A 26,647-nucleotide genomic window follows, 5' to 3' on the forward strand; every position below is an offset into this window, starting at 1 on the left:
AAGTGAATAATAATAGAACCATTCCCCTTTAAAATAATCCCACAAAATTAACGATTTGTTAACTCGCAAAAATGTTTCCAGTATTTGAGATAAAGTGTCAGTACTTTAATTTCAGCAAATTAGAGGTTTCAAGAAGCCTATCACCTAAAAATTCCAGATAAAAGATGTTAAGATCTTTTTTAATGCATAAATGACCTGGGGAAAGATTAAGAGGATTCTTTGGAAGAAAGAATTGCTAACAAAGTGCAACCCAGTGAAGGCTGTAGTCAGCACATGTCCCATGGTATATACACATCCATAGAATCCTAACGTTTGGGTGTAACATGGCACATGGTCAAGAAAGAGACATCTGGGCCTGGGGTACAGTGGGAGGTTAGACCAGAGAACACGGTATAAAACCAGCACTCCTGAAAAGTAACATTTTCAGTAGGTGAACTAGAAAAAGAAAAAGACCCTATTAGGGAGACGTTGAGCATACATAGCCATCTCATCCTTGGATCTGAGTGGAGTGGAGAAAAGGAAAAAATTAAGTTCAGGAATCACACTGGGACTAAAAACTTTCAGAAAGAAAATTATAGAGGCCAGCTATAAAACCTCTAGCTGTCAAACAATGATTCTGTCCTACACCACAGTGCACAAGTGCACATCTAGGGCAAGCATCTTACCTGGGGTAATGTAAATTTTACAGACCTCAGAAGGAAACAGTTGCCACAGTCTCTCTAGAGCTGTACAGTGATTAATAATGTGTTGGAGAGATCTCTCCATCTCAGACTTTGTTGCAGTTAGAAAATAAAGGTTTTTTTAAAAATAGGTTACCATGCTTCTTATAAAACTGTGTTCCATTATGTTTGCTCCTCACTCAAATGTAATGCTTTAGACTCAAATGCGAATTGAGCCCTTAGGTTCATAATTATACACTAATATGGCCAGTTCTGATCTATTGAAAATCTTGGATACATCACTGCACATATTATTTTTATTCACAAATTAAAATTCAAATAATAAACTCTTGTGAACCCGTTTTTAAAACTATAATTGAAAATTACCACACAATGTAACAAACCTATCTGAAACAAAACATTGATTAAAAGGCTAAGGTAATGTAAATTTATACATCTTAACATTACACATCCAAACTATTCTATAGGTTAGACATTATTTTTTAATAAATAGTATAACACAATGTTTGGCTCTGTCCTATTTTCTTAAATGCATAATAAACTAGAGTATATGCATAAACGTATACATATACGAATGCAAAATACTTTATAATAAAACATTCTATAAGCATATACTTTTCCTGAAGGCTACTGACCTCCAGAAGACCAATACAAGGGTAATCAGAGGGGAAAACTGAAGAACTTCAGTCCCAGATATATTGTGAGAGAGACAGAAAAAGCACTTAAACTGAATATTTGATTATTGAAGGCCATCCTCATAAGCAAAATATTTTCCCTCAATTACACCTAATTATTTAATTGTTTACATTTACTAATGAAACGAAACAACACAAAACAAACAACTGTTGGGGGCTCTTTTCAGCCGGCACATACTCATCCATCAACATGTACAGAAAGATTCTTAAAATTATATGAAGCTGGTCTGTTTAAAGTGAAAGGCATATTTTATCCCAATCAATGCATAAAAGTAAAATTATCCATAACTGAGGCATGTTTCTCTGCTGTACAGTTCAGCTGTAATGATCCCCACACACTGCTCTTGCACATCAATTATGATAATCATAATCACGGTCGTTAAGCTGGATGTTCATTATTATCAGGATGCTGGTGACAGCAGATTCAATCACCGGGTGCCATGGGCAAGCAGTCACAGTCCCACCCAAGTTTCTGCAGACAGCGATGTGCCACATTAAATCTATGATGTGTTCCACATCCCACTCCATTCCAAAAGCCATAGACGGTAAAGGTCAACTTTATGTTCTGTGCAATATGCTTAGGTTTTCTAAATTAATTCTATGGAGTACTAGATATTTTTATGCTTTGTAGCTTATAAAATCCTGTTTAGGACCAAAATGCACGTGAAAATAACAGAAAAGGGCTGCTCTACTGTTGTAATTCACCTATAATAAGGCAGATGAGGAGAGGCTTTGTCAACACGAACCATCTTAAAAGTCTCTGCTTGAATTTTGCAAGTAAGGAAAAACATGAAATGGTTCTATTATAATCAGTTGTCTAAAATGCATATGAAACTCATTCTAATTCAGATAAAGGCCTCAGACTATTATTTCTGCTTCAGTAAATATGAACATATGTGAATGTTTTGACAATCAAAAGAATGTTTTTAGTATACGGAATTTTTTCTTGTCCAACTTAGACCTAGCCAGATAGATGAAATTAATGGTGACTGATAGAGTCTCCTTATTTAATTTCATTTCTATTTTAAACATTGAGATCAGCACAACAAAGAATTTATAAATCCAAAGTATTTACCTGAACTTAAAGTTTGACCATTTAAGACACAGACCTACATTCTAACAATTTAACTTGGGGCATTTTACAATTAAATAAAAGAAATATGAGGAAGTTATATGATACGTACATTAGTGCATCATTGATTTCCATACTTTCACAAAATGATATATAATTACAAGAGACAAAGAAGGACACTACATAATGATCAAGGGATCAATCCAAGAAGATATAACAATTGTAAATATTTATGCACCCAACATAGGAGCACCTCAATACATAAGGTGAATGCTAACAGCCATAAAAGGGGAAATCGACAGTAACATAATCATAATAGGGGACTTTAACTCCCCGCTTTCACCAATGGACAGATCATCCAAAATGAAAATAAATAAGGAAACACAAGCCTTAAAAGATACATTAAACAAGATGGACTTAATTGATATTTATAGGATATTCCATCCAAAAACAACAGAATACACTTTCTTCTCAAGTGCTCATGGAACATTCTCCAGGATAGATCATATCTTGGGTCACAAAGCAAACCTTGGTAAATTTAAGAAAATTGAAATTGTATCAAGTATCTTTTCCAACAACAATGCAATGAGACTAGATATCAATTACAGGAAAAAATCTGTAAAAAATACAAACACATGGAGGCTAAACAATATACTACTTAATAACCAAGAGACCACTGAAGAAATCAAAGAGGAAATAAAAAAATACCTAGAAATAAATGACAATGAAAACATGACAACTCAAAACCTATGGGATGCAGCAAAGGCAGTTCTAAGAGGGAAGTTTATAGCAATACAATCCTACCTCAAGAAACAAGAAACATCTCACATAAACAACCTAACCTTATACCTAAAGCAATTAGAGAAAGAAGAACAAAAAAACCCAAAAGTTAGCAGAAGGAAAGAAATCATAAAGATCAGATCAGAAATAAATGAAATAGAAATGAAGGAAACGACAGCAAACATCAATAAAACTAAAGTTTGGTTCTTTGAGAAGATACACAAAATTGATAAACCATTAGCCAGACTCATCAAGAAAAAAAGGGAGAAGACTCAAATCAATAGAATTCGAAATGCAAAAGGAGAAGTAACAACTGACACTGCAGAAATACAAAGGATCATGAGAGATTACTACAAGCAACTATATGCCAATAAAATGGACAACCTGGAAGAAATGGACAAATTCTTAGAAAAGCACAACCTTCTGAGATTGAACAAGGAAGAAATAGAAAATATGAACAGACCAATCACAAGTAATGAAATTGAAACTGTGATTAAAAATCTTCTAACAAACAAAAGCCCAGGACCAGATGGTTTCACAGGTAAATTCTATCAAACATTTAGAGAAGAGCTAACAGCTATCCTTCTCAAACTCCTCCAAAATATAGCAGAGGGAGGAACACTCCCAAACTCATTCTACAAGGCTACTATCACCCTGATAGCAAAATCAGACAAAGATGTCACAAATAAATAAAACTACAGACCAATATCACTGATGAACATAGACGCAAAAATCCTCACCAAAAGACTAGCAAACAGAATCCAACAGCACATTAAAAGGATCATACACCATAATCAAGTGGGGTTTATCCCAGGAATGCAAGGATTCTTCAATATATGCAAATCAATCAATGTGATAAACCATATTAACAAATTGAAGGAGAAAAACCATATGATCATCTCAATAGATGAAGAAAAAGCTTTTGACAGAATTCAACACCCATTTATGATAAAAACCCTCCAGAAACTAGGCATAGAGGGAAGTTAACTCAACATAATAAAGGCCATATATGACAAACCCACAGCCAACATCATTCTCAATGGTGAAAAACTGAAACCATTTCCTCTAAGATCAGAAACAAGACCAGGCTGTCCACTCTCACCACTATTATTCAGCATAGTTTTGGAAGTTTTAGCCACAGCAATCAGACAAGAAAAAGAAATAAAAGGAATCCAAATTGGAAAACAAGAAGTAAAGCTGTCACTGTTTGCACATGACATGATACTACACATAGAGAATCCTAAAGATGTCACCAGAAAACTACTAAAGTTAATCAGTGAATTTGGTAAAGTAGTAGGATACAAAATTAATGCACAGAAATCTCTTGCATTCCTATACACTAAGGATGAAAAATCTGAATGAGAAATAAAGGAAACACTCCCATTTACCATTGCAACAAAAAGAATAAAATACCTAGGAATAAACCTACCTAAGGAGACAAAAGACCTGTATGCAGAAAACTATAAGACACTGATGAAAGAAATTAAAGATGATACAAACACATGTTCTTGGATTGGAAGAATCAACATTGTGAAAATGACTATATTACCCAAAGCAATCTACAGATTCAATGCAATCCCTATCAAACTACCAATGGCATTTTTCACAGAACTAGAACAAAAAATTTCACAATTTATATGGAAACATAAAAGACCCCGAATAGCCAAAGCAATCTGGAGAAAGAAAAACGGCGCAGGAGGAATCAGGCTCCTGGACTTCAGCCTGTACTACAAAGCTACAGTAATCAAGACAGTATGGTACTGGCACAAAAACAGAAATATAGATCAATGGAACAGGATAGAAAGCCCAGAGATAAACCCATGCACCTATGGTCAACTGATGTATGACAAAGGAGGCAAGAATATACAATGGAGAAAGGAGAAAAGAAAGTGTCTTCAATAAGTGGTGCTGGGAAAACTGGACAGCTACATGTAAAGGGATGAAATTAGAACACTCCCTAACAACATACACAAAAATAAACTCAAAATGGATTAAAGACCTAAATGTAAGGTCAGACACTATAAAACCCTTAGAGGAAAACATAGGCAGAACACTCCATGACATAAATCACAGCAAGATCCTTTTTGATCCACCTCCTAGAGAAATGGAGATAAAAACAATAATGAACAAATGGGTCCTAATGAAACTTAAACGTTTTTGCACAGCAAAGGAAACCATAAATAAGACAAAAAGACAACCCTCAAAATGGGAGAAAATATTTGCAAATGAAGCAACTGACAAAGGATTAATCTCCAAAATTTACAAGCAACTCATGTAGCTCAATATCAAAAAAACAAACAACCCAATCCAAAAATGGCAGAAGACCTAAATAGACATTTCCCCAAAGAAGATATACAGATTGCCAACAAACATATGAAAGGATGCTCAACATCACTAATCATTAGAGAAATGCAAATCAAAACTACAGTGAGGTATCACCTCACACCAGTCAGAATGGCCATCATCAAAAAATCTACAAACAATAAATGCTGGAGAGGGTGTGGAGAAAAGGGAACCCTCTTGCACTGTTGGTGGGAATGTAAATTGATACAGCCACTATGGAGAACAGTATGGAGGTTCCTTAAAAACCTAAAAATAGAACTACCATACGACCCAGCAATCCCACTACTGGGCATATACCCTGAGAAAACCATAATTCAAAAAGAGTCATGTACCACAGTGTTCAATGCAGCTCTATTTACAATAGCCAGGACATGGAAGCAACCTAAGTGTCCATCGACAGATGAATGGATAAAGAAGATGTGGCACACATATACAATGGAGTATTACTCAGCCTTAAGAAGAAACGTAATTGAGTTATTTGTAGTGAGGTGGATGGACCTAGAGACTGTCAGACAAAGTGAAGTAAGCCAGAAAGAGAAAAATAAATACTATATGCTAACACATACATATGGAATCAAAAAAAAAAAAAAAGGTTCTGAAGAACCTAGGGGCAGGACAGGAATAAAGACGCAGACATAGAGAATGGACTTGAGGACACGGGGAGGGGGAAGGGTAAGCTGGGACGAAGTGAGAGAGTGGCATGGACATATATAAACTACCAAATGTAAAATAGATAGCTACTGTGAAGCAGCCGCATAGCACAGGGAGATCAGCTCTGTGCTTTGTGACCACCTAGAGGGGTGGGATAGGGAGGGTGGGAGGGAGACACAAGAGGGAGGAGTTATGGGGATATATGTATACATATAGCTGATTCACTTTGTTATAAAGCAGAAACTAACACACCATTGTAAAGCAATTATACTCCAATAAAGTTGTTTAAAAAAATGATATATATATATATATAATTTTTCATTATTGATTTTCATAGTTTGGGGAAAAGTAATATTATTTGCTTGCAATCTGCTGACTTTGTGATGTCTTTGTATAGTGTTCTTCATATTAATAGCATTAAAAATAATACAAAAATATTAAATACTATTTGATTATTAATTGATGTAATGTGAATATGATTAGAGAAAGAAAACATATGATTTTTCTCTCAACTGATACCCTTTATCCCAGTTGTGTAGCAAATCGTCTGGAAATTATAACCTCCATGCTTAAAGATGACAGAAGTGAAAGAAAATTCTTTAGGCAGACAATCTTAAAACATGATGGAAAGGGTGGAGATCAGGAACCAAATGTATTTAATTGAGCTGTTTCTTGGCTGAAGAGAGTCTACTGCATTGAACTAAATCTTATGTGCATTTAAATATTTGTAAATAGTCCATCTTCCAATAGAAGCATAAAACTACACCAGTCTTTTCCTTCTCCAACATTTTGAACTCAACAACTCACTAAAGCTATTCTTCATCTACTAATATGAATAAGTTATGGTCTCACATCTCCAAGGTCAAGAAACAAAGTTTCATATAAAATAAAGAAAAATAAGCCTGCTTTTAGTAATTTATTGGGCACAAGTCTCACCCAAATCGCTTTCAGCAAATCAAAACATAAAATATTTTCATGTAAACAATAGAATGACTACCCTTATACTTCGTAGAATCTATTGGCAACACAGGAATAATTTGTTCATCTAATATGGTTATTCTAAGAGATCAGAAGAAGCGGAAGAAGGAAATGAGGAGGGGAGGGAGAAATTTAAATTTGTATTTAATATTTTTCTACGTGGTTTTGTGCAAGTGGATTAATGATTTATTAAGACATAAAGAATCCCTACACTTTCCCTCTTAGTTTTCAGGGTCTGCAAGAACAATTATTTGTCATTAACTTTTCAAGTATGTGTACTTTCTAAAGGTATACAGAGGCACACAATGATTCCTCCAAAAGAAGAAAATAAACATTTTTTTTAGTGAGTATCCGAGAATTTCTGCAAGTTGCTTACTTCAGTTAGATAAATGCATAGTCTTGGAATATGTCAAAATATATGAATGAACCTGTTGCATAAAACCAAAAAGTACCGTATTATTTTAGGAAAGAAACATTGGCACAAGGATTTTTCTTACTCTGAAGTAGCTTAATGTCCTAAGGTAGGTAAGTCGTTTAAATTTTAAAGAAATGAGAATTTCCTTGAATTAAATAGGATGGTGAGGGCATAACAGCAAAAAAAAAAAAAAAAAAACCACAAAACTTTACGTCAAATAGAAAAATGAGAGGTAGATCACATTATGTACATTCAAAATACAAAATTAATTAGTTTAAAAATCATATTAAACCTATATTCTGAATGGTTGCATATTAGGTAAAAACAAATGCCTAGAATAGTCTTACCATGGATTTTTATCAAATAATATTGTTATGAACTTTTAGGTTTGTCAATCAGTGGACCAGATTGAACTACTCCTTGTATTTCTTATGCCATGGAATTACTGTTTAGTGTTTTAGAAGACCATTTAAAAAAAATTAAAAAAGACTTAGTAGCCGTAAAAGAAAAAGGCACTTTCCAAAGAATCCAAGTTACTCCCCAGCAAGAGTCCCCTTTGACATTCCTATATTTAAAATGTCCTTAAAAAAAGAAATTTTCTTAGAATTAGGTAGAGAAAGATCTTGTTTCCCTTAAGGGTCTAATGTGTCTTTTCCTCTTGAATAGTGAGGACGCCTCTGCAACTTGTGTTCTCTCCGTCTTTGCCACCCACAGGCTGCAATTCCTAAGTCACTTCCCACCATACTCACAGTCCCCCTTTATTTTGTGTGCACAGCCACTCTTCTCATCTAAGATAGTTTCCCCTTATTTAAATTTCTAGAATATGACTTGTGCTGTATTTGCCATTTGATAAGGTGCCTTAAATCCTTTTGGTAGGAGACTGTGTGTAAATGAATAAATCCTCATTGACAAACGATTAATAGAAATAGGCCTGGTAGTATATGGAACTCAAGAGCCCTAACCCTCTTCCAGAAAATCACTGCCTACTTCATTTTATCTGTATAATTTTAGTATGAATAAGTTTGAGTTTCTAACTGCTAGACAATAGGTTAAACACATAGTAAGAACTTTCCTCTTTACCTCCTATAGTGTAAGACATGTGAGTGTTTTCGCAATCTAGAAATTTTTATTGAAGTGCTAGCAACTATAATTCTGGAATCAGAAAATAAATATTTATTTGCTTTTTTCTTTTCTATATCATATATAGAGATAGGATCACATATATCTCCCTCCCTCCCTCCCCCGTCCTTCCTCCTTTCTTTCTTTCTTTCCTCCCTCCCTCCCTCCTTCCCTCCCTCCCTCCCTTCCTTCCTTCCTTCCTTCCTTCCTACCTACCTACCTACCTATCTACATACACACAGAGATTGAGAGAAAGCAGGAAAGCACTGATCTCCATGCCTGAAAGTTAGCTTAACTCTATTCCACAGATTCAGACTCTGGCCCTAATTGGCTTTGCCAAAGCTAATGATCCACGCCATTTGATCACAGGGTAGCTGAACCATAAAACACAAGAACACAACATCTAAAAAAAAAAAAAACCAAAAAAACCACGAAAAACTTAAATCTCTTACTGACATAGTAAGCAGCACTATCTTCACATATAATAGCTATAAATAATTTTGTAACCATGAAGGTTAGTCATAATGAGAATATTTATATTTGCTATAATCAGTGTATATTTTTAGCCTTTTAAAAGAAACACTATTTTCTTTTTAATGTTGCATCAACTCACCTTGTCACAGATCCATTTCTTGGGATTTTCATCTCGGAAATGTTGACTTCCATAAGCATCAGGACCATACTTGCTTGATAAATGCATTGTCGGGATGTACTTTTTATTTTTATGGTAGGAAGAAAATGGCAAAAACCTGAAAGAACATTTAGGTAATAGTCTTAATTTTATTTCTAGAGACATTTGATTAAAAAAATAAGAAGTAGTAAATTACAGTGAAAATAATACATGGCTTGGAATCAGAATACCAGGTTTTCGCTTCAATCTCTGCCACTGACTATCTCTGTTACTAACTTCTATGAATCTTCATTTCTTATTCTGCAAGTGGACGTACTAAAATGTCACAGAATTTTTGTGAGCCTCAAATATTTTCTAAATATAGAAAATGTTAAATAATAAATTTATTAATTAATTATGCCAAATAATTCAAAACATCATGTAAGTAAAAATGCCCTTAACTTTAAGATGGTAGTCCCCAGATGAAAAGGATGGCCAGCACAGGCAACTCTTATTGAAATGGGCTTCTTCAAATCTTAATTTACCCAAAAACTAAAGACAGTTTGGTACAGGTTATAGATAATGACCCTTTTGAGTTAGTCAGACCTATATTCACATCTTAGCTTTGCCTTGCTACCTGTGTTCCCTCATGCAAGTTGCTTGACCTGTACAAGATTTTAATTATAGGGAAATTGGAAAGAATGAACAGCTTAATATATACAAAACTTTACATGGAGTCTGAAAACAGTAAGTGTTCAATAAATAATGGGGGTGCTAAAGTAGAAGGAGCTGATTGTTGTAGCTCTCATTATCATCATCATCATCACCACCATCATCATCACCATCATAATCATCATCACCACCACCACCACCACCACCATTACCATCACCACCATCATCATCATCACCACCATCATCATCACCACCACCACCACCATTACCATTACCATTATCATCATCATCATCATCACCACCATCACCATCATCATCATCATCATCACCACCACCACCACCATCACCACCATTACCATCATCACCATCATCATCATCACCACCATCATCACCATCATAATCATCATCATCATCACCACCATCATCATCATCACCACCACCACCACCATTACCATTATCATCATCATCATCACCACCATCACCATCATCATCATCATCATCATCATCATTATTACTTTTAATGTTATTTTGATCAACATAAAAAATGAAAATTTTAAACTCTCACAGGACAACTAAGATTGTGATGTGTCTTTACTGTAATCCGATGAATTGTTTAATCCCTCACCAAAACCTTCTGAAATAAAAGTAAAGGAATAAAAAAATTTGTAAACTCACAAGAAAGAGGACAAAAGGGAAGAAATAGAAGATGAAAATGCTAACGTTTTGGCAGGTGGAAAGCAGAGAGAAAATTTAAAAACTTAAATCTAAGTTCCAGAAGAGGGAGAGGCCAAAGAGAAATGAAGCCATTAGTCCTGCAGAATCCTGGAAGATTCTAGAAGTTACTGCAGTGGGTGAGAGTGAAGAATAAGGCTGAAGACAGGTGAAAAACCTATGCCATGAATAATTAAATACCCAGTTCCTCTCTCAGTCCATGTATCCAAAAAAATAGTGTATTATCAGAAAACTTTATACTGGAGAGCTCTGGTCTCAGGGAAAGCAGGAACCACGGAAGGCCAGAGTGAGGCACCAAATGGAATATATGAATTTTAATTCAAAGACTACTCATTGAAATCTTCCCTTGCTCATCTCGAAGTAACCTGGGAGCTGGATTAACAGATTTCAGAAGAGTAATTGTATTGTCTCAAGAGATACTGAGAGCACTCAGAGAAACAACTTCAAATATCAACATTTGGAGATCTCTTAACTAAAAGGTCATATCACAGTGCCACAAAGTCTATCAGTCAAAAAGCCACTCTCACACACAAATAAACTTTTTAATCCGATTTTTAGAGTCTCCTTTTTAATATGAATTTAAGAATAGATTACCAGTTGAGGAAACTACCAACATGAAAGAAAGACATATATCTAAACATAAAAGATAACCTAGAGGAAACATATAATACAGGAAACAGGAGCAAACGTCAGAAAATTCTAATTAATATAATCAACGGAGACATGGTGTCAATGAAATTAGAGCTAGATCCTGTTTTAAATACAAGAAACATTTGGAGGGAAACAGCAAGCTCTGGGAAATAAATATATACAGCTAAATTAAATATTCCGCCAAGAAAAATATTTTGAAATTCAGACTTTGAAACAATAAGGTTGAGGTTCAACAAATTTATTGAGCATATGCCGATATTTTCACATATATCATCTCATTTAATTAAGACAAAGAAGGGGCCTTTTCAAAAATCTCAGTTCAATTGAAAAAAATTTTGCCATTATATTCACAAATTTGTTTAAAAAATAATAAGCTTAGGAAATGTGGTGTTATTTCATCAATTTTCACACCTCTCTACAATTTCTTTTTAATGTTTATTAAGGAACTCCTTTTAAATATTTTTCCTAAGAAAATATTCTCTAAGCCAATTTAAGATAAAAAATAAACAGAACACAGAGCTTTGAATTATACCAAATTACACAGGCATGTATTATATATGCTCTTGAGAAAAGAGCTCTCATGTAAGACAGATTACGGTCCTTTCAGTGCTAATTTGCACATGGGATGGACATCACACATATGAAAAATTAATGTGGCCCCAATGTCCCTGAGTATACAGAGGAGGTGCTGTGAGCTGGCTGCTGTACTTACACTTTTTATCACTTCTGAATTGCATTTTAATAGTACATTTTTCTTTTGTGTCTGAACAAAATTTGCTTTCTCAAGGGACTGGATGTCTGAGAAGACAAGGCGGAAAGACTAGGTATTTCCCTGCACGTGAATTAATGTTAATTTCATTGAGCCATAATGTTGCATTAAGGTAACATGTAATGCATATTCTTAAGGGCACACATGTATGTGTATATATGTATATACATTGAAAAATATTTAGATGTTTTATAAATAATATTTTAAAATTTGTCTTCAAATTCAGAAGAAATTATTTAATTCTCAAATAGAATTTGCTCTATAAAAGTATAAACAGCTAGGAAAACCCTAGAAATCAATTGAGTTTATAATCAAAAGTTTAGATAATTGTCAATTTTACTTTTAAAATGGTATCTTTACCAGTTTTTTTTTTTTTTTAATTTTTATTTATTTATTTATTTATGGCTGTGTTGGGTCTTCGTTTCTGTGCGAGGGCTTTCTCTAGTTGCGGCAAGTGGGGGCCACTCTTCATCGCAGTGCGCGGGCCTCTCACTATCGCGGCCTCTCTTGCTGCGGAGCACAGGCTCCAGACGCACAGGCTCAGCAATTGTGGCGCACGGGCCTAGTCGCTCCGCGGCATGTGGGATCTTCCCAAACCAGGGCTCGAACCCGTGTCCCCTGCATTGGCAGGCAGATTCTCAACCACTGCGCCACCAGGGAAGCCCTACCAGTTTTAAATATATATTCAGATGTGCTTTATGCTTGCAGTGCATACTTTTCAATGAACTGAACATCACATTAAAGAAGAAGATGATATGGGTTTGCCTGTTAATTTTAAAAATCTCATCAAAGATACAGATCTGGCAGAAATTCTTAAATTCAATGTGGAGATACAGTGATATATACAAACAAGTCAGTACTTGAATGTCTGCAGAGTTAGAGAAGAATTGGTAGGGGTCTCAGGAAGCAAAAATTAAAATTAATCAATTAGCTTCAGGGAAAATAAGTCCACTGCAAATATATTATAAAGTCTTTATTCTTTGAGTATTAATACACTTAATATTATTTTCCAAATAAGAAGACTAACAAATTACACTTATCTTTGTTTTCTTTATTAACTTTCATCCCCCCCTCCCTTTTGTTTATAGTCCTACTACTGTCACTCATAATTCTAGGTTTTCTTCCAACCTATTTATTTCACTGCCAGATAATTCAAATCTCCAATTATGGAACCCTATTACCTATTGATTCAAACCTATATTCTTCAGCCCAGCAGCTGGGCTTCTTAGAATGCACTTGGTCTGTTCAATCTCCTACCACTCCTTACCTGACGTCTTTTGATGCCATTCTCCTTCCTCCCTCCCTCCCTCCCTCCTTCCCTTCCTTCATTCTTTCTGTTTCCTTCATTCCTGTCTTTCTATCCCAGCTCTGCCTTTGTCCATGTTCCTCTTCCTGAAATACTGATCCAAGCACTACTTATCTTTCAAAATCTGGCTTAACACCCAGGTTCCTAATTGTCCTACTCCAACCCACACTGATTTCTCTACTGTCTTAATATTTATTCATTAAACAAACATTAAATGAAATGCTTTTATATACTAAACACTTTGAAAAACACTGGGATTTAATGCTGGAAGATGCAGTTTACCTAAAAGGAATTCACCTTATAACAGGGGGTGGAGAATGAGACAACACAGTAGAATGTGTTGGTTTTGTGATAAATACATGCACAAGAGGCAATTAGGACACAGAGGAAGGTTTATTTATATACGAATATGTGCTTGTAACATGCACATGTATATGCATATGGGGGTGGTTATTGGCAGGGAGTTGGGGGGCGGGGCATGGAAAAGCTGTCTTCCCAGACCATGTATGTCAGAGCTGCATACTAAGACATGTAGAGTTAGTCAAGTTAAGAAGCTGGTGAAGACTATTTTAGATAGAAGAAACAACACATACAAAGATATGGAGGTGAGTTAGAGCATAAAAAGGGATGCTGAAGAAATGGAAAGGGGTTCAACATAACTAGAAAATTGAGTTCTTTATGAAGGAAGCAAAGGAGATCATGAACAGCTTTATAGTGAAGATGAGATTGCCCATGGAAACTACGCATAGAAATATATAACCGATCTTCATAAATTGCTAAACATTTTTCTCCATATATATTATATATTGATTGCCCAATAGGGTAGTTATCCAAGCCACAATGAATTCTGACTTAGGTAAATCATTTCAAACTGGACATGGAGATAACGATTCATAGATATCGAGATACATAGCTATGGAACAAGTCTCAAATACCTGTTCAGGTTTCAAACATGTCCTAGAACAGCCCTCTCTCTGTTAAAGGGCTTCTAGTGAAATATATGTATTAAGCACAAAGCAGGATAAAGGGTACCTTGTTACAAGTTAGGAATTTTACTCCAGATCACAATAAATTCTCCAATGAGTTATGCAAAGCATGCAAATAAGTCTTTTCGCCTAGGCTAGAGGCAGGAAAAAGAGCAAACTGGAGTGAGTTTGCCCCCAAATTTAAAACAGACTTTGTGTAATCCACCCCTTTCCAACGTGGGGACTGCTCCCCGTTTTGCCCTGAGTCTTAACAGCCAGCAAAAGTAAAAGGTGTGATAAGAGATGAGACAGATGCTCCTCCGGGGAGAAGAGCCTTCCTCTTTAACCACTGGCCAAAAAAGGAAAAGGTGGGACGTCTAAGGATTCTCCCCACTGAGAGCGACTCCAGGCCAGCACCTGACTACTAGTCTGAGGCGAGGTCAAGAGAAACTCTGGAGCGAGGTAGACCTCATGGAATGTGGCCCTGCATAGGATGGGTCCCCCCAAGGAGTAGCATGCCCCCTCCCTGAGCTGAAGAGGGAGTGGATGGGGGAGAAGAAGAGAGCAGGGGAGCCCAAGGGAGATGCCAGCTTCCCCTAGAGGCAGCTCCTTATGATAAGGAAATGGATACTCAGTTCTGGGCCTGCATCAGATAAGCAAATGGTAGGTATATAATAATCACTAGGGGACTTAATTCATAGTTAATTCAATCCACCACATATGTCTTAAATAACTATTTCAGTAACATTGTGTTTAGACACTGTGGGTATTAAAAAGGTGAATAAGCAGAAGCCTCACCCTAAGACCCTTAAAATCTAATGAGGGAAAAAGACAAATAACTACACCAATATAAAGCAGGGGGTGTAGCAGGGTGGGGAAGCAAAGCTCTCTGATAAAGAAAAAACAAAAGAGTATGGGAACAGAAAGCACTGGGGACAATATCTAATCTGAGTTTTAACAAATGGGTCAGACTTCGTTAGGCCGAAATGAAAATTGAGAAGGAAGATGCAAAAGTAGGGGACCGGTATGAGTACAGGCTGAGAGGTAAAAGCCTGGAACCCACATGTGGGGTGTTAGAAGTATGGAGCTCATCAGCCTTGAAAATGGGAAGAATGCTCTTCATAGAGTGCTTATACTGACTCCTATCAGAACAGGTAAAGCTTCAGCAGTCTTAGCTTTCTTAACATCTCTGTGGAATATTATCCTCAGTTACTTTAAACTTTCCTCACAGATACTATTGCCAAACTGTAACATCACTGGGGCTCTGTGTGGCCCCTTCCCTGAGGGTGGACTTGATCACAGCATGACGAAGGCTAATAAACACTGGGGATGGAGGAAGGAGAGCCCATTACCACATTCCTCTCTCTAAAACTATGTTGCTAAATTGGATGCCTTCTGATCCTTTGATACCAAACATGTCTGACATTTTCCATCTTTTTATTGGAAGAGGTTTCTTTTCTTACTTATGAACTCGAAAATAAATACAGGATTCTTCAACACATTCACTCTTTCCGTTTGGGGAAAAAAGAAACAAAAATAAATACTTTTCCATCATCTCAGACTGAGTATAAAATGATTTCGTCTTCAAGTTTGGAAACCTCCTACACTTCATGGACAATAAAATGTAATGAGATGAGAGCAGAACAAATAAAGTCATATGAATTTTACTGTCTTCGTATTTGAGTAATTGAATTTCATATGTTCAAATTGTAGTTTACTTCTATCTTAAGAGTGACTCGAAGATGCTCTTGTTTCTTTCTTTTTTTTTTAAGAAACTTATTTATTTATTTATTTATTTTTGGCTGCGTTGGGTCTTCGTTGCTGCACGTGGGCTTTCTCTAGTTGCGGTGAGCTGGGGCTACTCCTCCTTCTGGTGCGTGGGCCTCCCACCGTGGTGGCTTCTCCTGTTGCAGAGCACGGGCTCTAGGCCCCCGGCCTCAGTAGTTGTGGCACATGGGCTCAGTAGTTGTGGCTCGCAGGCTCTAGAGCACAGGCTCAGTAGTTGTTGCACACGGGCTTAGTTCCTCCGCAGCATGTGGGATCTTCCCGGACCAGGGGTCGAACCTGTGTCCGCTGCATTGGCAGGCGGACTCCCAACCACTGCGCCACCAGGGAAGCCCCAGAAGATGCTATTGTTTCTTAACTACTGAGGTAATAAATGACCAAAGAATCTCTCCAAAAAATCAATTATCTGTTTTATCGTATATGCTACACAGAATGCGAAACATGCCAATTATTTTTTGTTGTTCTTACAGCAGAACTGTAGAACATGCTGAAGAAGTCACAAGCTGCATTAATAAAGATCTTGGGCTATGAGCAGCCTGTCTCGTTCCAATCATTAACAACACTGGGAGGGCAGACACGCCTAAACGGGATACAGGAGTCGGTACTGGGATTCACTCCAGGATCTCTGCTGAAAAGGTCTACCTAAAATACTTGCGGGCTTCGCTGGTGGCGCAGTGGTTAAGAATCCGCCCGCCAATGCGGGGGACATGGGTTCGAGCCCTGATCCGGGAAGATCCCACATGCCGTGGAGCAACTACGCCCGCGCGCCACAACTACTGAAGCCCACGCGCCTAGAGCCCATGCTCCGCAACAAGAGAAGCCACCACAATGAGAAGCCCACGCACCGCAACAAAGAGTAGCCCCTGCTCGCCGCAACTAGAGAAAGCCCCGCAGCAACGAACACCCAATGCAGCCAAAAATATAAATAAATAAATAAATAAATTTATTAAAAAATAAAATAAAATAAAATACTTGCAAAAGGAGAAGCAAGGATTAAGAGCTTTGTAATGCTCAAAATAGAGCAGTTATTTAAATGGGGTATAAAAAAGAATAGGAGGGGAAAAAATCCACTATGGGCTAATTAAGGGAAAGGAATTCTCTTAATTCCAGAGGCAATTCCCTCTGGTCTACAAAACTTAATTCGACAAGCAAGGACACCTAGGTATAGAAGTTTGAAAAGAGTTGATGAAAGAATTAGAAGAGAAAATATAAACAAAGGAAGTTGATTTAATCTACTAAACTAATCAACAAACAAAAAATTTTCATGTTATCATAAAAGTACACCTGCTCAAAAATTACATATTCTATTAGATTCTAATATTTTAATCATTATTATAATATAGAAAATAGTAAATTTAATGTTTTGAGGGCTGAATTAAAACCAGTTCATTTCTAGTCTCCTTGTCAGATGACTTAGTTCTCATTAACCAGTTGTAGCATTTTCTTTTTTTTTTTATTTTAAAGAAAACAGACTTTATTGGCCAGCAATTAAAATCATTTGAACTTATATTTTTCTACATAATTTATTGTGAGATGATCAATGTTAAATAAAATATTAATTTTCGTCATTTGCTTTAATTCATGTCTTCTTGACCAATTCTTCATTTTCCCTTCCAAAATGTTGTATGCCACACCTTTGAGGCAACGAAGAATTTTTAACCACCACTGCTAAGGACTTGAACATTCATCTGCAGGTACTTATATGCTTGTTACGTGTGCAGCTGTCCTCCTGGTGATTTTTTCACAGCCATCCTCTATGACAAGTTTTTGGAAAACATTTATCACAACGACCTTCATTCACCTTCAACTCATAGGCTCTGTTGTACCTTTGCTTTTGAAGAGGCAAAAGTTCTTCCAGTCTCCCAGCTCTTGGCTGGTTTCTTCTGTATTGTATCCAGAAATACACATCTCTGTGACCCGAAGCATCTAAGGGTATGGCCGGCATTTAACAGCCTAAGGGCCTCCTATACTGTACGGATTCTTCTCCAACTTCAATGCCACGTCTCCAGAGCATATTTACAAAGGAAGATCCGGGAACAAATGCCGACAATGCTCCACTGCGTCGAGACCAGAACTCATTGTTAGTAGGTAAACTGTGCTAAAATGCGACTGAGCAGGAGGCGCGGAGGAAAGCTCGAGGCTGCGTCAACTGGGGAGGGGAGAGGAAGGGGGGCCTCCTGACATGACCTTGAGGCTGAGGCCGCGCCGACCGCTCCGCTGTGCCCGGCACTGGACGGAGGGCACCGGGATGGAGGCCCCGGGCGCGGGACCCACAGAGCGGAGAGGCCCGAGGGGGACCCATGAGCTCTGGCTCGGAGCCGGGTTCCCGGCAGAAAAAAAGAAGAGGATCTAACACCGCAGGGAATCCCCCCCCCACCCAGTCAAAGAGCCCGGCGACAGGCCCGCAGGTGCTGCCGCCCCGCCCGCAAGGCCGACGGTGCCCCGCGGCGCCTTCCTCTCCGGGTGGCCTGGCAGAAAAGGCGTAGCATTTTTTTTAAGACAAAGCATTTTGAAAAACCACACAACTGGAAATATACAAATTATTTGTGTTAATTATATTTGAAATAGGATGAGATATATTTTAAATTTGTAGTATAATTAATAATGAATAGACTTAATATAATGAATTAATAATAAATATATACACATTTCATGATATATATAAGTGAAATCATTGTGCTGGACACCTTAAACTTATACAGTGCAATATGTCAATTATATCTCAATAAAACTGGAAAAAATAAATATTAAATAATTTTAGCTCTTCTAAAAAAAAAATCAGGTCAACTGTCCAATTCATTAAAAAGGGCCATAAAATGCTGAATTGTTTTTCCCTTTTAATACGGAATAATATGTTTTAGAATAAATTTGGCAAATAAAAAGTCTCTTTTTATTACCTTCAATATGAGAAATAAAAGGTGTTTTCTCTATATGTATTAACAATCCAAATTTCCAGATAAATCTAATATATAGCTCATTAATACTAATAGAGGGATTTCAAAACATAGTCTACTCATCTATCAAGATGTTTTATTCGAGTAGAATTTTGGTTGAAGAGATGTTCATAAAATGACAACAACTTGAAATAGGAATTAGACTTCATTTATGGATGAAAACAGGTGTCATTGAGATTTTCATATAAACATTGCTATAACTATTCAATACATAAAGTATTTCATACTTAGAGTAGAATTCACAGAAGAAATTTAAAACTCATAAACTTTTAAAGGAGCAGTATCAATAACACAAATCTCTCCCCTAGGGTGGTGATATAAATATAGTATTTAAATATAAAGAATACCTATGGCAACATAATATTTAAATATTAACAATGCAAATGGCAAGACTATCTGTTCAGCTAGACAGTGAGCTTATATAACAAGCTTCTAAATATAAATGGAAAGACATATTTTGCCCTCCTTACATTTTTTTTTAGCTTAAGAGGACTAGTATTCCCTGGATATATTATTATTATTATTATTAACAATCTCCAGGCACGCTGATTCAGTAATTTCATTACAGCTGTGCAACAACTTTCCCATACGTATCAGTGTTAACCTTACTTTCCTCTAGTTAATTGTGGAAAACTTACCAAAACAAAATTTCTGCTGAAAGATACTGAATTTAAATGTCCCAGCTAAGTAGCATTCATTCAGGCTCTTCTTTTAGCAGTCCATTTACAACTTTAAATGTTTTAAGCGCAGATATTTTAAGGACTTGTGTAATTGACATAAAGAACAAAATTAAGGAGAAAAATAAGGCTGTGGGAAACACTTGCACAAATTATTCTTAAGCAGAACGAAATAAGCTGAAACTAAAAAAAAAAATTGCTAAGAAAAATCAAATGTAGAGCAGCATATTCCAAACCATGGTCTGTGGATAAGGGGATTCCATGGCCAACCATGCCATTAGCTCTACGATGCCAGGAAACCTCTGCAATGTTGTTCATTGCTTTGTCCTTAGTACCTAATACAGTGCCTGGCACATATTAGGCTGTAATATTTGTTGAACAAATGAGCTTGCAAAATGCTATACATTATATGTCCCCTTTTTGAAGGTCACACTAAATAAAAATATATTTAAGACGGAGAAGCCCTGTAAATGCCAAAAAAAAAAAAGTTTAAACGTTTCAAATATAATTTTTCCCAAGTTTATTTGACAGAAAACTCATTAACATCTTCCAGACTAGAGTTCAAGAGACACAGTTTGGAAAATGCTGTTCTAAGAAAAAGAAAAGAGGAAGTAAAGGCTGCCCTATTACTGGAACTGTTAGTGCGGTGTTAATAAAGATCAAAGATGGGACAAAGCGAGAGAGTGGCATGGACATATATACACTACCAAACGTAAAATAGATAGCTAGTGGGAAGCAGCCGCATAGCACAGGGAGATCAGCTCGGGGCTTTGTAACCACCTAGAGGGGTGGGATAGGGAGGGTGGGAGGGAGGGAGACGCAAGAGGGAAGAGGTATGGGGACATATGTATATGTATAACTGATTCACTTTGTTATACAGCAGAAACTAACACACCATTGTAAAGCAACTATACTCCAATAAAGATGTTAAAAAAAAAAAAGATCAAAGAGAAATCACACTTGAATTCATTTCCTCTTGCTTGATTTCTCTTGCAACGAGAATGATTTTGGTGATCAGATAGATGAAAACAAAACAAACAAAACTAGTTGAAGCTCAAGCTCAATATGTAAAAAGAGTTGTTGACCGCTTACTGCTTGTCAAGTATGGTGCTAAGCATACTGCATAAATCCTGGGCTCTTTCTCGAGGAGCTTATCATCTGGAACAAGGGTCTCCAATGTCTGTGTCTGGAAAGCCCAGGCAGGTAACACATATTAAGTCAGATGTAAAAACTAAGAAAGCAAGCTTTAATCAGTTTGTTGCCATATGAGACTGGAGGCCTGCTGTTTCCAGATCTCTTAATTTTTAATATAAGCCAGAAAATCTGGATTTTTAAAAGATATAATTACCATTTTAAATTTTTTAATCAATTTTTAATTTTTCAATCAATTTAATTTTTAGAAAACTAAGAGGTCCAAATATAACATACATGGAAGCTGTATGCAACTCAGAAGCCACTAGTTTGTAACCTCTTGTTTAGAATTTATAAATGAGCATCTACCCAATGATTTCAAGGTCTCTATAAGATATACTGTATCTCAAATTACATCTTTGGATGAGATCACCGAATCATCATTAGTTATTCTTAAGACCTTATGAATGTACCAAATATATACCAAAATGAGTCTAAAAGCAGAAGAATATAGATTCTATAACATATAGGTTGCTTAATCTGATGTTAATTTCAGCAAGATTCTAAAATGGAATATTAAAATAAGGTTAAAATCAAATTCTAGAAAAATGGGCCAATATATGTGTGTATATGATACTGGTACTATTTTATTTTAATATGTCTATATTTTGATATTTTAAATTTTAAAATTAAATATACATTAAAAAATATAAATTAAAATATTTATATATAAATACATATAAAGAAAAATATATAAACATATATCATCACCACAGGTAAAGTAAAATTTTAAACACCGTATATCTGAAGTTTGGCAAAGAATTTGACAAGCTCTCTTATGATATCCTCAAGAATGTGGGAGAAATAAGAGCTAGGTGATAAAGGAGAAAGCAAAAGCTATCGATGAATGACTTCCCAACAGCCAAATCTGATGCATTCTTTTCAGTCCTCATTCAACTTGAATGCTGCATCAAGCAGAGTGCAGTCCTTGTAGTGAATTCTCTTCTCCCTTGATTTGCAAAATACCTCCTGGTACTCTTCCTTTCTTTCTCAGTTTCCTGACTGACTCATCATTTTCTGCTGATACCTTGGATTAATGACTCTTATCTTAACCAGAACTGGGCATTAGAATCACTTAGGCATATATGTCAAACCCATATGCCTACTGAGTCAAAATATCTGTGGTTGAGGCTAAGGAGTGCATATGTATATAATTTTAAACCTCAAGGTGATATAGATAAGCGACCTAATTAAGAACCGCTGCCCTGACATTAAAGCAACTCCCAGGAATCTGTGCTAAATCTTTTCTCTCTCTAGTTTCTCCCTGGGAGATTTTTTTCCCCCACCAAGCTTTTAACTATCACCTCTGATGATTTCTAAATTTTTATCTCTATATACAGTGTTCTTCTTTAACTCTAGACCAGTATTTTCAAATGCTCACTAGGAATATCTACCTGGATATACAATAGGTACCTCAAATAGAGATGCCCCCAAATTAAACTCATATCCCAAACCTCCACCCTATCAAGCCAATAGTTCTTCTTACATTTTTTTTTTTAATTAAGTAAGGACATCACTATCTGGCCAGTCACCTCACTCCGAAGCTATCAAGTCAAGGCACTAGAGGACCCCCTGCCTCTGCACTTCTCAATCGGAGGAAATCCTTGCTCGCTCATGGCTATACTTTCATAAGACACTGTATTTGATATAATGTGACAGACCGTCCCTTGACCACAGCTGTGATCCATTCATATGTTAACAGCACATGTCCATTAACTTAACACATATTTGTTAAGCATCAATTGTGTTTCAAGCCTACAGCTTGTGAGGGCCAGTTTGATAATATAAATTGAGCAGAACAGATTCTCCTGAACTGAAAAGCAGAATTAGCTGTGTGTTCTAGCACTGGAAAGTTACACTGAATCAGGCCTGGGGTGGCCATGATAACTAAGGGCAAGCTGAAGATTTATGGGCAAGAAACTGTGAGGCAGTAGATAAAGCCAGTCAGTAGAAAGAAAACAGGAAGCAGAAATACAGAGAAAAGTGGAGATACCACTAGAGGGAGAAAACCATGCCTTTTCAGCCCCCAAGAGTCACCTTAGTCCAGTTTTTCTTTGGTTCCTTAGATTTCTATAAGATTCTTCAATGGATCTTTCAAACACACCCTTTACTTGAGTTACCATGAATGGATCTTTGTTCTTAGCAATTAAGAAAGCCCTAAGATAGTGATCCTAAATGCATCTATGCCCCTGAACCATCCATCCACACCATATCATGTTGGCCCCTATTTCTGGTTTAGGGTTTATAGGATTCTACCTATAAAGCAGTTTGTCAACCTTTCTCTTTCCTTCCACTACCACCATCCTTGCTCTGTTGCAAGTCCTCTTTATCTCCGAACTGGACTATGGCAGCAGTATCCTAACTGCTGTGACTCCCATTTCTTTACCATGGACATAGCTAGTAGAGTGATATTTCTAAGATAACTGACCCTTTCACTCCAGTGATTAAAACACAGTGATGGTTTTACACTGTGTTTTATATGGTAAAGTCCAAACACTTTATCATGGTACACATGGCCCTTTATACTCTTGGCTCCACCTATACTTTCCCTCTCATCTCTGCCATTTTGCATGAGGTACCAAAGCTCTGAACTAAGCGTCACTAGATACCTCAGAAGGCAAACCGAAACCCACATGAGCTATGTACTCGTTGGCAGAGAGATGGCTTTGTCCAGGCAACAGCCTTGGTGTCACCCTCCTTGCTTTGCCTGGCAAACTTCTGTTCAGCCTTCAAGTCTCTTCTGACCCCCAACATACTTTTGAACTCTAAATTGAAAACAGGGAAGTCTGGGATGTATAAGTGCCATACCAATATAAGAATATGAGTATGGCACAGAATGACCATCTTTCTTTTACAAAGGAAATTCCACAGGCCTCGTAAATTGGCCAAAAGTTAATTGGCAAAACTTCACTTAGAATATGTTAGCCATTGTATTAGGAAGAATTATTAGAAAATGATAAAAATCTAACTAAAAAGACTAACAGTGTGTTTTTATGATTGTCTGATTGCATACTCCAAAAGTGTGCGTAATATTTTCACAAAATCAGTAAAAGTATTCCAAGGTGTCACCATTATGCCAATGTTATAAGTCTTAAACTTCTTCAGACTTAGATGTCTATAAGGACAGAACTCTAGGACTCTGTGGTCAGCTATGTGAAAAGCCATCTTTTTCAAGGAAACAGTGGACAAAAATGAGCACAGTTCTCACTGTAGAGCCAAAGTAATAAAGGGCTTTTTTGTAGACAAATTCTAGAAATTCTTAATTACACACAGGCTTATTATCTGTATCCCCAGTGTTATAAAGTACCAGAACTTCATTAGAAAAATTAAGCTGGAAAAATGAAGCCAGTACTTTGTAAATTTCCACTGGAAATTAGCTGGGAGAGACAGAAGAATACTGGATCAAAAGAGGGTAATCACGCTTAACTGTGCCCTAGAGCACCCGCATGTATAATACGATTTGCACAGCAACTACCTCTCCTATTACTGCTTGTTTGGAGTATTCTGTGTTAATGGGGTTAGCTAATTTAGTATTTTAACTTAAAAAGGCTCTGCTGATTAATAAATGTTGCACACTGTGCTAGTAATTAAAATAAATAGAAGAGTTACAAATAAAAGTTGAATTGTTAAGAAAACATTATCTGAAAATGTATGATAATCCCTACTTATCATAATACAATAACGGTTCAGAAAATAAGCAAACTGTAAAGGTCTAACGTGTTGCAAAATCACACAAGTCCAGAAAGTTTTGAGATGTGTTAAATTTTCTTATCACTGTTCTTAGTGATAAATAATATAACCAGATCTCATCTACATATACCACGGTTTTTAAATGTCCTTTTAAAAAACAGTTTAGTTCAACTACTGTTCACCTACTCTTAATAATGAAGGTGACAAAATATGCCACCCCAAAATAGGCCACTCTGGCCAAGGATTATTTTGAGCTAAAGGCACTTATAAACAACAGGTAGAAGAAAAGCAATCTTAGTTCCCCTTTTTTTCCCCTAAATCAGGAGATAACACTCCCATATGAAAGATGCCTTTCCTATACCAGGAAGAAAGAAACATTCCTATCACCAGAGTTGGGAAGTCACGGCATAGAGAATTCTGTACAAACAGACCTTGTTAAATAACTTTTATCTTCCTTTGGACTCCCCATATATTTTTGTTATTTTCCACAATTGTTTCTCTTTGCTCAACCCAATATATAAGCACTTAGGGTTTGCCACTTGTTTCGGTTTTCATTTATTTATGAGGATTATTGTGTGTTGCAAAACTTAATTTATATTAAATAAATTTATTATTATTATTATTTATTATTTATATTAAATAAATCTGTATGCTTTTAATCTGTCTTATGCCAATTTAATTCTCAGGCCCAGCTGAAGTCCCTAAGTGGGCAGAAGTAAAGTTTTGCCTCTTCTACAAAAACTATTAGAAAATTAATACCTTTTATTTTTCAAAAAGATGTAGCGATGGCTATTGAGCTGTCTGTACTCAGGTTCTTATGAAAGGCTGTACAAGTTTAAAATATAATATCCTTACAATATGATTAAATTATGAACTTAATTTCATAGGAAAGTTCAAGCCCTCGTTGCATTTTTTTTAATACTCTAAATGTCCATACCCCAAACCTGCAGAAGAATTTTGAATCCTTAGGGATCTAAGGATATCCCTCAACTTCAGCTCAGGTTTATAATTAATCTCAACACCAAAGTGTGATCTAGCAAGCCAGCTCCTTGATTTGAAGGACACTTGTATTAGTTTTCTATTTCTACTGTAACAAGTCATCACAGACTTAGTGGCTGCAGGAATATGAATTTATTATCTTAGAGTTCTGAAGGTCAGAAGTCTGAAATAGGTCTCACTAGGCTAAAATCAAGGCACTGGGAGGGCTGCATCCCTTCTGGAGGCTCTAGGGGAGAATCCATTTCTTTACCTTTACCTTTCCCAGCTTCTAGAGACTGCCAGCATTTCTTGGTTGTGGCCTTTCCTCCATCTTCAAAACTAGCAAAGATGAGTTTTCCTTCTCACATTGTATCACTCTGACCTTTTATGTAGTCAAATCTCTTTCTGCATCCCTCTTCCACTTTTAAGAACCCTTGTGATTACATTGGGCCCATCCGGAATCCAGGATAATCTCCCCATCTTTAAATCCTTAATCACATCTGCAAAGTTCTCTTTGTCATACAAGGTAACATATGCACAGGTTCCTGGGATTAGGGTGTGGCTTCTCTGCGGGGGGGCTATTATTCTGCCTACCAGAGCAGAGATTAGCACCGACTTCCACTGCCATGTCTTAAACCACTCCATTTTGGATACAGTTACAGTCTGCATAATTACAGTCTCCTGTATTAAGCCAGGATGTTTACAATTAATAGACAGTATTAACATATAGGACCTTAGCCTCTCTCATAAGACTTTGGTGAAGCCAATATCAGCCTATATCACCGGATTTATGATCACTCCACTCCACCTCTGCCATCTTAGTGGGTAAATTAAACATTTGCTCTGATAGCTCTGGTGCCGTGGCCTTCTGTTTCTTCCACCTCTTAATAATAATGACTTCTTTCCCCACTTCATCTAGGCAACGTGCATGGTC

At 36.6% G+C, this 26,647-nt stretch overlaps 1 protein-coding gene across 1 annotated transcript in view; it reads right to left on the reverse strand.

The window, feature by feature from the left end:
- Window positions 1-26,647, reverse strand: part of SPATA17 (spermatogenesis associated 17) — a 191,531-nt gene that overhangs the window by 40,603 nt on the left and 124,281 nt on the right. The window contains exon 9 of the mRNA XM_036865026.1: window positions 9,347-9,482. Coding sequence (XP_036720921.1) covers window positions 9,347-9,482 — 136 coding nt within the window. The remainder of the gene's footprint in view (window positions 1-9,346; window positions 9,483-26,647) is intronic.

This window comes from Balaenoptera musculus, chromosome 1 (assembly GCF_009873245.2).
Source record: "Balaenoptera musculus isolate JJ_BM4_2016_0621 chromosome 1, mBalMus1.pri.v3, whole genome shotgun sequence".
Classification (NCBI taxonomy): Eukaryota; Metazoa; Chordata; class Mammalia; order Artiodactyla; family Balaenopteridae; genus Balaenoptera; species Balaenoptera musculus.